The 15,989-nt window shown below is 43.4% G+C and overlaps 2 protein-coding genes and 1 long non-coding RNA gene across 17 annotated transcripts in view; all 3 read left to right on the top strand.

Moving 5' to 3' along the window:
• tctn1 (tectonic family member 1) overlaps window positions 1–15,989 on the top strand; it is a 1,200,810-nt gene that overhangs the window by 452,889 nt on the left and 731,932 nt on the right. The gene's annotated exons all lie outside the window — the stretch shown is intronic.
• Window positions 1–15,989, top strand: part of LOC119129586 — a 539,655-nt gene that overhangs the window by 108,319 nt on the left and 415,347 nt on the right. The window lies entirely within an intron of this gene.
• The window catches only part of LOC119129515 (ETS-related transcription factor Elf-2-like), an 84,314-nt gene that overhangs the window by 25,394 nt on the left and 42,931 nt on the right, over window positions 1–15,989 (top strand). For 12 of the 15 annotated variants that reach the window (XM_037262856.1, XM_037262851.1, XM_037262855.1 and 9 more), the window contains one exon: window positions 13,146–13,479. In XM_037262856.1, coding sequence (XP_037118751.1) covers window positions 13,146–13,479 — 334 coding nt within the window. The remainder of the gene's footprint in view (window positions 1–13,145; window positions 13,480–15,989) is intronic. The other 3 variants (XM_037262852.1, XM_037262853.1, XM_037262854.1) reach the window with 1 other exon arrangement.

Below are 15,989 nucleotides of genomic sequence, written 5' to 3'. Positions count from 1 at the left end.
ATTTTACCACAATGGAGTTGGAGGTCCTTATGCAAGCCTACGGCAAGTACAAACTTATTTTTCACCGCAAATCTAATACAGCTGAAACAGCAGAGAGAGTGAAGTCATGGGAGAAAACTGCTGCCCGAGTCAATGCGTCAGTTTGAACGTACTATTCCATTGATGTAACATTTGACCATAGATCGTAGCGTAGCCTATAGTTAGGAATTTAAATAGGAATTAAATATGATTTTCATTTAGGTGCAATTCAACAGGAGAAAAAAGGACTTGGAAGCAGGCTGTGATTGCACCTCACTTTGATTTTAATTTATCCATCCATTCATCCATCCTTCTTCTTCCGCTTATCCGGGGTCGGGTCGCGGGGGCAGCAGCTTTAGGAGGGACTCCCAGACTTCCCTCTCCCCAGCCACTTCATCCAGCTCATCCCGGGGGATCCCAAGGTGTTCCCAGGCCAGCTGAGAGACATAGTCTCTCCAGCACGTCCTGGGTCGTCCCCGGGGTCTCCTACCGGTGGGACATGCCCGGAACACCTCCCCAGGGAGGCGTCCAGGAGGCATCCTGATGAGATGCCCGAGCCATCTCATCTGGCTCCTCTCAACGTGGAGGAGTAGCGACTCTACTCAGTCTCTCCTGGATGACCGAGCTTCTCACCCTATCTCTAAGGGAGAGCCTGGACATCCTGCGGAGAAAACTCATTTCGGCCGCTTGTATCCGGAATCTCGTTCTTTCGATCACGACCCCATAGGTGTGGGTAGGAGCGTAAATCGACCGGTAAATTGAGAGCTTTGCCTTTTGGCTCAGCTCTCTCTTTACCACGACGGACCGGTACAGAGTCCGCATTACTGCCGACGCTGCACCGATCCGCCTGTCGATCTCGCGCTCCATCCTGCCCTCACTCGTGAACAAGACCCCAAGATACTTGAACTCCTCCACTTGGGGCAGGATCTCATCCCCGATCCGGAGAGGGCATGCCACCCTTTTCCGACCGAGGACCATGGACTCGGATTTGGAGGTGCTGACCCTCATCCCGACCGGTTCACACTCGGCTGCGATCCGCTCCAGTGAGAGCTGGAGATCACGGCCTGAAGAAGCCAACAGCACCACGTCGTCTGCAAAAAGCAGAGACGCGATGCTGAGGTCCCCAAACCGGACCCCCTCAACGCCTCGGCTGCGCCTAGAAATTCTGTCCATAAAAATTATGAACAGAATCGGTGACAAAGGGCAGCCTTGGCGGAGTCCAACCCTCACTGGGAACGAATCCGACTTACTGCCGGAAATGCAGACCAAACTCTGGCATCGGTGATACAGGGGCCGAACCGCCCTTATCAGTTGGCTCGGCACCCCGTACTCCCGAAGCACCCTCCACAGAACCTCCCGAGGGACACGGTCGAACGCCTTCCCCAAGTCCACAAAACACATGTGGACTGGTTGGGCGAACTCCCATGCACCCTCGAGGATCCTGCCAAGGGTGTAGAGCTGGTCCACTGTTCCACGTCCAGGACGAAAGCCACACTGCTCCTCCTGAATCCGAGGTTTGACCTCTCGACGGACCCTCCTCTCCAGCACCCCTGAATAGACCTTACCAGGGAGGCTGAGGAGTGTGATTCCCCTGTAATTGGAACACCCTCCGATCCCCCTTCTTAAAGAGGGGAACCACCACCCCAGTCTGCCAATCCAGAGGCACTGTCCCCGATGTCCACGCAATGTTGTAGAGGCGTGTCAGCCATGACAACCCCACAACATCCAGAGCCTTAAAGAACTCCGGGCGGATCTCATCCACCCCCGAGGCCTTGCCACCGAGGAGTTTTTTAACTACCTCAGTGACTTCGACCCCAGAGATTGGAGAGTCCGCCTCAGAGTCTCCAGGCCCTGCTTCCACAATGGAAGGTGTGTAGGTGGAATTGAGGAGGTCTTCGAAATATTCTCCCCACCGACTCACGACGTCCCGAGTCGAGGTCAGCAGCACGCCATCCCCACTGTAAACAGCGTTGACGTTGCACTGCTTCCACCTCCTGAGACGCCGGATGGTGGACCAGAATTTCCTCGAAGCCGTCCGGAAGTCATTCTCCATGGCCTCGTCAAACTCCTCCCACTCCCGGGTTTTTACCTCAGCAACCGCCGAAGCCGCGTTCCGCTTGGCCATCCGGTACCTGTCAGCTGCCTCCGGAGTCCCGCAGGCCAAAACGGCCCGATAGGACTCCTTCTTCAGCTTGACGGCATCCCATACAGCCGGTGTCCACCAGCGGGTTCGGGGATTGCCGCCACGACAGGCACCAACGACCTTACGGCCACAGCTCCGGTCGGCCGCCTCAACAATGGAGGCGCGGAACATGGTCCACTCGGGCTCAATGTCCCCCGCCTCCCCCGGGACGTGGGAAAAGCTCTGCCGGAGGTGGGAGTTGAAGCTCTTCCTGACAGGGGATTCTGCCAGACGTTCCCAGCAGACCCTCACAGAGCGTTGTAATCGATAACGGCATATATAAATAGGGTGTCAGCCGCATAAAATTGAAAACTAATGTTGTATTTACGTATGATGTCCCCAAGCGGAATCATTTAAATACTAAATAGTATTAGTCCGAGTACCGATCCCTGCCAGACACCACACGTAACATTAGTGAGCTCAGAGGTCGTGTTGCCATGGACCATGCGGTGGGTCCTGTCAGATAGATAGGAATTAAACCAGGGAAGTGCTGACCCTGAAATACCAACACGTTTTAAGGCCCTCTAATAAAATATTGAAATCTACAGTGTCGAAGGCGGCGCTAAGATCAAGTAATAATAGTACCGATGAGGTGAATCCATAGCTATGAGGAGATCATTGGTCACTCTAGCAAGTGCTGTCTCAATGGAGTGGTTTGCTCAAAAATCAGACTGAAACGATTCAAATCAATTGATAGCGACCACGTAATCATTAAGCTGCTGCGCTACTACTTTTTCAAGAATTTTTGCTATGAACGTGAGTTTTGCAACCGCCCTATAATAACTGAGACGGTCCCGATCGAGGTTTGGTTGCTTCAGTAACGGTTTAATAATAGGGGTTTTAAAGACTGTTGGCATGATGCCAGAGGAGACAGAGATTAACTATATTCAAGACTGACGGCCCTAAAATCTGAAATAATTCTTGAACGAGGTTGGCTGGAAGCGGGTCCAGTAAACACGTTGTTTGTTTAGCCCCATAGCCAATTGTGTAAGCCTTTCAAGGGACACACTTTTAAAATTTGAGAGGAATATCGCATGATCGTCAGCTCCTGTAATCGGCAGTCTTGACTGAGTGATTGGAACGATCACCGTGATCTCATCCCTAATGGATTGAATCTTTTGAGCGAATAATTTCATGCACCTATCGGCTGAGTGGAGGGAGCTGTTAGAGTGGTGCTCACTCTAACTTATTTGGCAAGAACCACACGGGAGACAGTATGCCTTTTGAACACTTGCAAGTGGAGAGCTCGTTCGTCATCGTGCATACAGCGATGATCAAACGAAGTCAGACTTTGGATTCATGCAAGAGAGTTTTTATTGAGAGAAGCAGGGTGAGGGTGAGAGTGGTCAGGATGGGGGTGAACCCCTGGCCGCTGGTCAAAGCATAGCAGGGGTGTTTTACGATGTTGTGTAAACAGAACAACTTAGATTGCTTCCTCTGCAGCTGGTCAATCAATTCAAAGGATCTTAGCACTTTGTTCTACTACTTTGTCAAGACATGACAAGTTTGGTTAATTATTACAGGTTACATTCAAACATAAGCATAGGATGAAACTAATCTATCAACCCTAACATATCCCTCCTGTTTATCATATGATTATGTCACCCCGATTAACAAACATAAGCAAGAAAATATAATGAAGATAGAAAAATAAAAAAAACACAGAAACATCATTGTATTCATCACTTGTGAGGCATTTTCGACGGTCAAATCAAGTTTCTGTGAAAAACGTCCAATCAGCATTATCGCAATCTTCTGTCCGCAGCGCATTAAAATCGTCACATTCAACATGCCCAAGATGTTGTATTCGCACTTCAGCTACGGTAGAAGACAGATCTTGATACAGCTGACTTCAAACATGCGATAACACAGGTTGTAAACGAGCACAGCAATACCAGCACAACAAGCATAGGAGTCACAAGTTTCAACAGCAGTTGCCACCAAGCGCCAGAGAATAGCCATGAAAAGAAATCCCATTGATGTGGGATTTTATCCTCCGACATGGCCTGCTGTAAATTCTTCAGTGAGTTCACGGCGTCGTGAACTTTTTCGAAATAAAAATATATATAGTATCCACAATTGCAGACGATTTCACACCGTGAGTGTCATTAACTCCTGGAATGTATGTGCAACAGGAAGTCCCACTGATGTGCCACACGCCACCTTGCTCTGCAGTCATAAAGTCCAGAATCAACTTGTTTTGCAAGACCATCAGTCTAATAGCCTGAATCTCTCTGTTCTGTCCATCATTGACCTGCAGCGGGAGAGATTCAGAAAAGATTGGAAACGATAGTTCAGTGTCTCGATGAAGAGTGATTGTTTTCCAACTCCGATCCAAGGAAAACGCGCATGAACGATTCTGTCTCCGACGGACCACACTTTGTGGCTGTCAGGGACATTCGCACCCCAGACGGGGTAATGTGGTTCAAAGGCTGCAACAGCCCTGCGTCGACGTCCAGAAGAGTTGTGTGCTGTCGTCAGTTGATGATGTTGTATCCTGTAGGTGTGGTCGGCCACCTACACTGGTGCACACACTCGTGTCCAGTTGGCGGGCAGCATCGGACAACTCTTGTGACCACAAAGCCACGAGCCATTCTGAATGAAGTAGGTCTCGTCCGGTAGTAGAGCCCTGACGCCTTGAAATGGCTCTCCTATCCTGGCACTCAGTGGTGATGTCCAAAGCTCCCATCCAGTTTCCTCCTGGAGAGCAGTCGTTAATGCATTCGTGAGTTTCATTTTCTTGGATGAAACACGTGTAGTCCATTCCAGGTAGTCTTTTTGTTTAGGCCACTTGTGGCATCTATCGTCCTTCAACAGTCTCATTGGGACTACCGTTTTTTTCCGTGTATAATACGCAAAATTTAACTAATTTATTGTCCTAAAATCTGGGGTGCGCATTATACATGGGTACAATTTTTAAAAAAATTGTTTTTTTTTTATTTAATTTTTTTTTTTTTTTTTTTTTTTTTTTTTTAAGAAAATCATGGTACTGGTACGAGTATTGATTTATGTATTGTTCTCTTCTTGTCATGTTGTGAAAGAATGTGGGTTGAATAATTACCGAAAGAACAGTAGTGTGTTTGTACTGTGCTCTGGTCATTTCGTCAAAGAAGGGATAATAGTCCTCTTCTCTTCTTGACTGACAATGAATGTGATAGTTTAATACAATCAGCAAATAACAAAATGCGTATTACAGGTAATATTTTATTTCACAACACTTTGCCTTGTTCCTTTCGTCTCTGCTGTTCACTTCAAACACGCTCCATACGAACGCAATGCTCTCGTATCAGACGCTTGCTCGATCACCTGCTCGTTTGCTGTCACAATGTACCCTACACAAATCCGAAACATTTGTTGCGGCTCCGAGTCACGACGAGGGGCAAGTTTTGGTTTCCAAGGGTGTTTTTATTCCTCTTCAACGTCTCTCCCATACAGAGCCGCCTTTTTCACATGTCCGCACGTCACTTTCCTCTCTTTTCATCTGATCGCGGTGGTGCCTTTAGGGGCAGTCGGAGAAATCAACGCCAACAAAAATAATACATCCAGCCTAGTTAAGACCATACCAAAGACTATAAAAATGGGACCCATTGCCTCCCTGCGTGTGTGACGATCATTGGGACTTTTAAAAAAAAAAAAAAGGAAAAAAATAAAATAAATAAAAAATAAAATTGGGTGCGTATTATACATGGGTACAGGCTTTTTTCCAGCATCAACATGCCATTGTTAGGGTGCGTATTATACATGGGGGCGTATTATACACGGAAAAAAACGGTAATCCAAAAGAGTTCGATCACAGGTTATTTTCTGTGAGTCCAGGACGGTAGGGGTAGCATCACTGACTGTGACAGCACGGTGTTGAAATCCAACCCCTCCCACAGAGGTCATGCATTTCGCTTCAGTGACAGTCATTGTTCTGGCCTCCAGGTGAACTTGCGTGGAGGAAGGGGGGGTTTGGAACACACATAGCATCCCTCCTGTGTGTAGGATCTCACAGTGAACATCACACCCTGATACCAAGTGTTGGTTTTGTATGGGTTTCTGGGGTCCCATGACCAGTCCTCAAAGTTCTCATCATGTGACCATCTTTTTCCATGGTCAACATTGTCAATTGGTCTATTCAGATGAGCCCATAGACCATAGCACGCTACAACCACAACGCAGCAGAGGATCCACCTGGCATGTGGAGCCCCGTTGCTACTAGGATGGCAGAGACACCGATATTTCCCATTGCCAGTCAGTGGGGATCTTATGGATTCTTCACCAACATTGAGACGCCCCGCCCTAAACGATGAGGCCCCTTTGTATTCAGACTTTCCCCCACTCCGAAAATGGGGTACAGCACTCTCTGTAACGTCCAGTGGCTGAGGGGAAACCAGCTGGGCCTTCCAGCAATGTTCAGTGCAGTGGGGCTGGTCAGCAAGACTTGGAATGGCCCCTCCCACCAGTTTGTCCTTTTTGACGACCTTTATGTCATCTCAGTCTCCTGGCTTGGAGCGGTTGTTGACCTGTGGGGAAGAAAGATCAGGCGGCAGTAAAGTTGCATTTGACACATCTTTCAGTTTGAGTGCTCTGATCATGCTATCTGCCACAGACTGTTCTTCGTCTGTTTTTTGCAACTCTTGTAGTCAATTTTATTGCCCTTTTGAACTAGGCAAGTATGATATTTGCGGGAAGAGTTTGAGCACTTCCTAATGATTCCTCCTGACCAAAGACCATGTATGACAGGGGCTATCCCATTTATTGCCTCCTGTTTTAAAGGATAGTGCTTAACTCTTGGATGCCACTCTGATCTTGGTTTGATCTGTACTGGGGGAATGGACGTTAAAAGTCCTACATCAGATGGGCCCTTTGTCCACAGTTTTTCAGGAAGCCCATCCAATTCCCCCTCCTCCTTTTCATTCAAACAAGTGTTGATTAGCCAGGGAAGCGCATAAGCTTATTTAGTCACTTTTCAATCATCTTCCGATTGCTTCAAGCAAAAGTTTGAAAAGCTTGAGAAAATTTCAACTTAATGGTATGACGCCAAATGTATTAAAGAATCCATATGTCGTAAAGTGTTGTTTTATTACTATCTTTCACTATCTGTCCTACTCCCTCCCTCCTTCTGAGGCTAGGCAACGCCCATGCCTCACACCTTGACAAACTTTTTGGGAGGATCTGTTCTTTTCTACATATGATTCTATCATCATTTAATTTGACTTTCTTTCCAAAACGCTTCTCAATTTCCTGGTTCACACATCTTCTGCATGTGTTACTGGTTCTCCAGTTTTTTTGTCTCTAGTTAATTATCAATCCAAAAGCAACTATTTTGGGTTTTTTCTTAACATTTAACTTACTCAAGATCACTCTTTCTTCAAAGGTTTTCTACTAATTTCCCATAGTAGTCTCCAACAACTTCAACCATTCAATCTGTATTTTCCTTTCATTCAGGCAATCATTCATCAATGCTCATTTGCATCTCACACACAGTCTCCAAAAAGGAGTCTTTCTATCACATTGGTCCCAATTTATCCAAGTTCTCCACACAACATTCACATATCATTCTCAACTCACAACCTTTATCCTAATTTTACCTAAGGTGCCTGATAGAACAATCGACCAATCAAAAAGAAAAAAAACTCAACACAAAAAACTGCTGGCAAATTAATCTGATTTTTTCTTTGTTTTTAAATTTAAAGAACTCAATCTCTCGGATCTAACTCACATATAGAAGTTTGTATAATCTTATAACACAACCAATCAATTATTCCTATTAAATGTAGCATTGCAATGTCTTAAATTCACAATTTAGCTTCTTCCAATTCGTGAAAGCATGTTCTGTCAGCTTTTTTTCCCGAATTTCTCACAAGGGCTCGACACTAATATGCACTAGTGTGGATCAGTTTCTGCCCGCAAACAGATTTCTCTCTTTTCCTCTCATTTTTATTTTTCAAAATTGTTTCTGTTTTGCGGTGCAAATTGGATAGACCACAGTCTAGCAAATTTCTTTGCCTTAAAAGTTTAGCCAATTTCATCATTTTAACACATACGCACACACATGCAAAGCTCTCGCGCGCGAAAGGTGGGGGCCCGGCACCAATGATCAATCGTCACAGGCTGGCCATTTCCTGCAGTCGATCATGAAGCCGGTCCCGCCCACACACGCGAGGACAGCACATTCTAATTCTTTATTTATCTTTTAGAAGCAATTTGCATTTCTTTACCACTTGATTTGCAAATTTTAACTTTAGTGTGCACACATAATTTGATCTCTGGTCATTTGTCATTCTGTAATCTGACAATGAATCTAAACCAAAGGTTACATGTGTTTTTTTCTTTTAATGCGCTCAGAATGTCTCATGCTGTATGGACATCTATTATTTCTTTCTCTGTAGGGGCATGAGCGGTCAAGGGGGAGGAAGCTAGTCATGCTGAAAATTTGACTTTTTCTCCGCCTCTTCCTCCACCCTTTGATTGGTTTTGTTTTACATGACGACACGCTCTTGCCAAGTGTCCCCGCTTCCCACAGTTCCAACAGTCCAAATTTGATGTAGATTTTGAATTGAATGGCGGCCTGCGGCCTCGTTGGCCTCTAACTCTTCCTCTGCCCCGTTGGGAACTTTGGAAGAAGACTGTTGTATCTTCATCTAGATCATTATCAGCATCATCTAGATGAAGTACATAAGAACTTTTGCCTTTTTTGATCACTTTGTCAGCGTCTCTGGTCCACTGCATGGTTGTTGTAACACAAGCAGTGTCCGCTTCCACCAAGTGTTTCCTCACCCAGTTGCCTAATTCAGGGGGGAAACCAGTGAGGAGCGCATTTTTAAGATGTTGCTGATAAGCACTCTCAGCTGCATCATTGAATGGGATGCCACTGTGCAACCTGAATTCTTTTTCAAATCTTAATTGAATGGCGGCCTCATCACTTTTTATCTTTCTATTTTTTGTCTTTTGAATTTGTTTTCTGCTCTCTTGTGAAGCTTTCAACCACACTCTAGCACAATGCACTTCTCTCTCTTTCCTTTCCTTTCTCAATCCCTTTGGCTTCCTAGCCACACTCTCCTCCACATTTCAACTTTCAACTTTCCTTGTACTCCATACTTTTTCTTCCACTTCGGCATATATCGCATACGATTAGAAAATCTACTCGCCATGTACTTCTCATCTCCTTCAAGAGCTCGAGATTTACCATTTTTATTTCCCATCTTAATTTGGTATTTTAGTTAAAACAATTTTTATTTCAAATTTTTTCTTTGAGGATCCTCAATGCAGGTTTAAATTGACCTTTCAACAAATTTCTTGCCTGTGTTATTTGCTAGTACTGCTCTTTAGTCAATTTATCCTACCAGTCACTCTCTCAACCACAAGTTTTTTATCCCTGCCTACGCGAAGTCCTCTTTAAAAAAAGAGCTGCTTCATCCGGAGGGGGACTCTACAACACCCCCTCCTTCCCTGGTAACTAAAGACAACAGTCCTGTTACCCAGCCCTGCCAACGCGAAGTAGTACTTTTTAGAACAGTGGTTGTCAAATGGGGGTACACGGAGGTACTCTAGTGGGTGCGTGAGATTTTACTAAAACATATAAAACAGTTTGAGAACCACTGCTCCAGAAGAGCCACTTCATCCGGAGGGGGACTCTACAACAACCCCTCCTTCCACAAGACTTAAGATCTTCTGTCCTGCCTATTTACTTGTATATTTTCCTGTGCACTTTTACTTTTACGCGTTTCACCACAACTTTACTTTAGGGCTTTTACTTATGTCCCCTGGTTCGTTGCACTTCCGGATCCCGTCAATCCACTGTTGTCAGACGAAGGCAGACCTAAGATGCTGGCCCGGCGAAGAATTTTCTTCTCAGGTCTTTCTTTTCCAGGTCCTCCTAATGGACGCTGGCTTGGCGACAATGCCGCACATCGTCCTCCATCGACCAGCAGTGGGGATGTGAGGGATCCGGGTCATGGCACCAAAATGTTAGAGTGGTGCTCACTCTATTTTATTTTGCAAGAACCACACGGGAGACAGTATGCCTTTTGAACACTTGCAAGTGGAGAGCTCGTTCGTCACTGTGCATACAGCAATGATCGAACGAAGTCTGACTTTGGATTCTTGCAAGAGAGTTTTTAAGTTAAAGTTAAGTTAAAGTCCCAATGATCGTCACACACACATCTGGGTGTGGTGAAATTTGTCCTCTGCATTTAACCCATCCCTGTGTGATTTTAATCCATCCCCTGGGGGAGAGGGGAGCAGTGAGCAGCAGCGGTGCCGCGCTCGGGAATCAGTTGGTGATCTAACCCCCCAATTCCAACCCTTAATGCTGAGTGCCAAGCAGGGAGGCAATGGGTCCCATTTTTATAGTCTTTTTGAATGACCCGGCCGGGGTTTGAACCCACAACCTTCCAGTCTCAGGGCGGACACTCTACCACTAGGCCACTGAGCTGGTTTTATTGAGAGAAAGCAGGGTGGGGGTGAGAGTGGTCAGGATGGGGTGAACTCCTGGCCGCTGGTCAAAGCATAGCAGGGGTGTTTTACGATGTTGTGTAAACAGAACAACTTAGATTGCTTCCTCTGCAGCTGGTCAATCAGTTCAAATTATCTTAGCACTTTGTTCTACTACTTTGTCAAGACAGAACAAGTTTGGTTAATTATTACAGGTTACATTCCAACATAAGCATAGGATGAAACTAATCTATCAACCCTAACAGGAGCTATCGGAGGTCGGCTGGCTTAGTGTTAGCTTTGCCACCGTATTGAAGTAATAAGGATTGTTTTTATTGAGACCAATAATTTGCGAGAAATAATTTCTTTTTGCTAAAACGAGCGCTTCTTTGTATTTCAGGAGGCTGTCACGCCATGCCTGATGGAAAACCTCAAGTTTAGTTACACGCCATTTGCGCTCAAGCTTTCTTCATAATTGTTTAAGTGTAATCCTTTAGATATGCAGTGATCTGAAGGACCAGGAGATTTGCTGACTCCTCTTATGAAGTTGTAAATGTGTCCCCCCCCTCCCACAGACAATTTTGTAAAAATTGTGTACGGTGTTTACGGAAGTTCATAAATATGGTCCCACATTAAGTGGCTCATTTCAGAATGACAGAGAAGGGAAGATGGAGGGCAACATTTTGGGCAAAAAGACGACGTTCCTTGAGCTTCCCTCGATCTGATGTTACATTATTGTCGCGTGTAACAACTGACGTCTGCATGGATGAAATGACACATTTTCCAGACTATAAGTCGCTGCGGAGTACAAGTCGCATCAGCCATAAAATGCATAATAAAGAAGAAAAAAACATACAAGTCGCACTGTAGTACAAGTCGCATTTTTGGGGGAACCTTATTTGACAAAATTCAACACCAAGAACAGATATGAATCGGTAACAACAGGCTAAACGATACGGAATGCTAACGTTACATTAACACAAACGAGGAACTGAGAACGTGCCTGACGTAACATATTCACAGTTATTCAAATAAGTATAACATAAATAACAAGTTTATCAAACCATCCGTGTCACTCCAAATCATTTACAGTTATTCAAATAAGTATAACATAAATAACAAATTTATCTAACCATCCGTGTCACTCCAAATCATTAAATCCATTGAAATCTTCGTCCTCTGTATCACTTATAAACAAAAAAAACGCCGCTACTGACTCCGGATGTACATGCTGCGCTGACATCGGCTTCATCGTCAGTTGCGGCTCCAATTATTCCACAGGCCTATATAATTATATATAAACTATATATCAATTAACTATAACATAAAGAACAAGTTAATTGAACCATCCGTCTCACTCCAAATCATTAAATCCATCGGAATCGTCGTCCTCTGTGTCACTTATAAACAAGTCCGCTAACTCCGGAAGTCAGTGGATGTCAGACTCGTTAGTTGCAGTTCCAATTATTCCACGGGCCGAGAGCGCTCTCATGCGGTCTAAAGTGAAAATAACGTGAAGTAATAAACTACGAGTATGTAAGTAATGTGTAATCAAGTAATAATGTGTTAATAATTTCACAAATAAGTCGCTCATGATTATAAGTCGCAGCCCCTGCCAAACTATGAAAAAAAACTGACTTATAGTCCGGAAGATACTTTACTACTACCAACACAAACGGCCACTTTATGCTTCATGTTTCAAATGGGATTTAATTGAAGTCATAGTATAAATACCACAAAACTGACCTTCAGTGTGAAAATAGACAATAATGAATTCTTGAAAAACATTCAAATAAGCCATGAGGCGCTTTATTTAAAAACAGTAATAATAAGTATTTGTTAAAATGGTTGCCTTCAGAATGGATTTGAAATGAAAACTTTAGGTTGTATAACATGTTACTCATAATAGAAATTGTGTCAAGTACAAAACAAAAAGCATTCCTTTGGACAGCTTTTTCAGTCTCAAATTACCGTATTTTCCGGACTATAAGGCGCACCGGACTATAAGGCGCACCTTCAATGAATGGCCCATTTTAAAACTTTGTCCTTATATAAGGCACACCGGACTATAAGGCGCACCATTAATGCATCATGTCAGATTTTTAATCCAAATCAAATCATTCTCCATTTTATCTTTTTTATTTCAACTTCAGACGCAACAAATCACAAAATAATGATCCATAGTCTTTTTGATTCATGATTCATTTACTTATGATTGATTTCATGACATAATGCTTCGGCCAGTTTAAACTTAGGAATTTGGTCCATATATAAGGCGCACCGGACTATAAGGCGCACTGTCGGCTTTTGAGATAATTTTAGGTTTTTAGGTGCGCCTTATAGTCCGGAAAATACGGTATGTATTTCTGCCTTAAGTGCAACGGAACAAAATTATCAATAAGTAGTGACATTTCTACTTTAAAAAACTGTCCAGCTACTGTCCTGACTTGTACAGTCAGTTATAATACTCATCTTTGAGTATCCAACCAAATTAACTGCTGCCTTTTTGCATCTTTTCATATTGCAGTGCGAGCAGCAGCCTGCTGAGGAGGAGGAGGAAGATGAAGTAATTCAGCAGGACGTAGACGCTGTGATTGTGGGAGGAGGCGAGGAGGCGGAGGAAGATGAAGTAATTCAGCAGACGATCGAGGCAGTGATTGTGGGAGGAGGTGAAGACATGGAAAAGATGGGACGTGTGGTAGTGCAGGAGGATGGATGTCCTGCAGTGATTGTGGAAGAGGTGGCCAGCGCCCAAGTGGAGGAGTGTTACTCTGCCCAGGTGCTGGTGTATAATGATGAGACTTACCTGATGCAGGATGTGGCTGAGGAGCAGGAAGTTGTCACAGAAGTAGCAGAAACAGGTGACAACAACAATTACAAACTCATTCTTTTTGTCCTTCCATAGTTTGATTTAAAAATCACATGAATGTGTCAAGAAAATTCCAACAGTCCTCTTCTCCAATCTGCATGCTTTCCACATGATGAATGGATTGTTATGGGGCTTTTGCAAAAGGTCAATTGCATCACTAGAAGCCACTCTTTATTATAAAATTCTTTACGGACCCTGGTCCGTGATAACACCCAGCTACATTTTATGCTGTCATCAGTATGTAGTCCTAAATACAGTAATCCCTCGCTACATCGCGGTTCGTTTAACGCAGTTTCACTATATCGCAGATTTTTTTTCCCAAATTAAAAATTTTTTTTAAAGTCATAATAAAACTTCTAAATTGAGGAATTATGGCACAAAACTTGCCCACACGCCAGCAGAAGGCCAGGAGTGCCCACACAATTGCAGTGCGTACACTTGTGAAGTGTGAAATTTATTTTTGAACATAAGATCGACCAAACACAAAATCATTTTTTTCACATTTTCACATAATTTCATGTTATGCCAATAAGGCACATAAATCAACATGTTCAAAAAAGGAGAAGGAAGAAGCTATTGCTTGTTTTTTCCTACCCCTTTGTGTTCTTTGAATTGGGCAATGTGTACTTTCTTTGATCGTTACAGGTAACTTATTCCATAGCTTTACCCCATTGACAGATATGCACATGCTTTTGAGGGTGGTGCGCACCTTAGGTTGTAAAAGATTCCCTCTCCTTCTTAGACTGTAAACATTTTCTCTTTCTATGAACCATTTCTGTATATTATTAGGGAGTAATTTTTTTTTAGCTTTATAAATAATTTGTGCGGTCTTGAAATCTACCAAATCCATAAATTTTAATGTTTGTAATTCAATAAATAAATTATTTGTATGTTCACAATAGCCAACATTGTTGATAATTCTAATTGCCTTTTTCTGCATTGTGCATACCGTCTTTAGGGTGGTTTTGTAGTTATTGCCCCATACCTCAACACCATAGGACATGTAAGGAAGAAGCAGCGAGCAGTATAAAGTGTACATTGTTTTCTGGTTCAGTAAGCGTCTGACTTTACAAAGTATACCCACGGTCTTTGCCAATTTTGAACAGATGTGTTTGTCTTACGGTTTCCAGCTGAGACTGTGGTCAATTATTACTCCCAGAAAGGAGTTTTCATAAACTCTATGTAATCTGGTGTTATCACACAATACTTCAATAGTTATGTCTTCTGGGATTTTTCGTTTCCCAAAGATCATAAAATTGGTTTTCTTTATGTTAAGAGAGAATTTATTTGAGTCAAACCACAGTTTTAGCTTGGCAAGCTCGTCAGAGACAGTCTTCATTAATTGTTGTAGGTTCTCTCCTTCACAAAAGATATTTGTGTCATCAGCAAATATGACAAATTTCAAAATCTTAGAGGTGTTAATTATATCATTAATATATAATATGAATAGTTTTGGTCCCAATATTGATCCTTGTGGAACACCGCAGGTTATATTTAAAAGCATTGACTTTTTCTCTCCCATCTGCACAAACTGTTGCCTATGTTCTAAGTAGCTTTTTAGCCGACTGAACCCTATTCCCCTAATCCCATACCTTTCCAATTTTTGAAGCAAGATGTCATGATTAATTGTATCAAAGGCCTTTTTAAGGTCAATAAAAACTCCTACGGCAAACTTCTTGTCGTCAATGGTTGTTGACAGTTCTTCCACAAGGTCAATTAAAGCTAAAGATGCAGATCGCTTTGGCCTAAAACCATATTGACGATCAGTTAATATCTCACACTTATCAATATAACTGTCCAATCTAACAGCAAATACGTACCTTCTCCAAGATTTTGGAAAATTAGGGAAGCAATGAGACTGGCCTGTAGTTGGTGTAAAGATTCTTCTCACCGGCCTTATAGATGGGAACGACTTTGGCTATTTTCATTTTTGTGGGAAAGGAGCCCGGTTTCAGCGAGAGGTTGCAGATATATGCTGTGGGATCTGCTATAGCTACTATTACATATTTAATTAAGTATAGATCAATATCCTCAGAGTCCCTTGATGTTTTGTTCTTAAATTGTTTAACAATATCAATTATTTCAGTTTTATCTGTATTTCTCAGAAAGATGGTAGCCGGGTTTCGTTCCCCAAAAAATTGTGATACACCTCCCCTTTGTGGAGGAATTATCTCATCTGCCAGCTTGGGTCCTACATTCACAAAGAATTTGTTGAATCCTGCCACCACTTCTGTAGAGTGGTGTTCACTCTAACTTATTTTTGCAAGAACCACACGGGAGACAGTATGCCCTTTTTAAGCACTTGCAAATGGAGAGTCATTCGTCGCTGTGCGTACAGCGATGATCGAATGAGGTCTGACTCAGGCCTCTTGCAAGAGCATTTTTATTGAGAGAAACAGTGTGGGGGTGAGAGTGGACTGGATGGAGTTGAAGCCCTTGACCTCTAGTCAAAGCATAGCAGGGGGTGTTTTACGACGTGTAGGACGGGACAAGCTAGGTTAT

Source organism: Syngnathus acus, chromosome 10 (assembly GCF_901709675.1).
Source record: "Syngnathus acus chromosome 10, fSynAcu1.2, whole genome shotgun sequence".
Lineage (NCBI taxonomy): Eukaryota > Metazoa > Chordata > Actinopteri > Syngnathiformes > Syngnathidae > Syngnathus > Syngnathus acus.
This window is presented reverse-complemented; position numbering and strand designations above follow the sequence as displayed.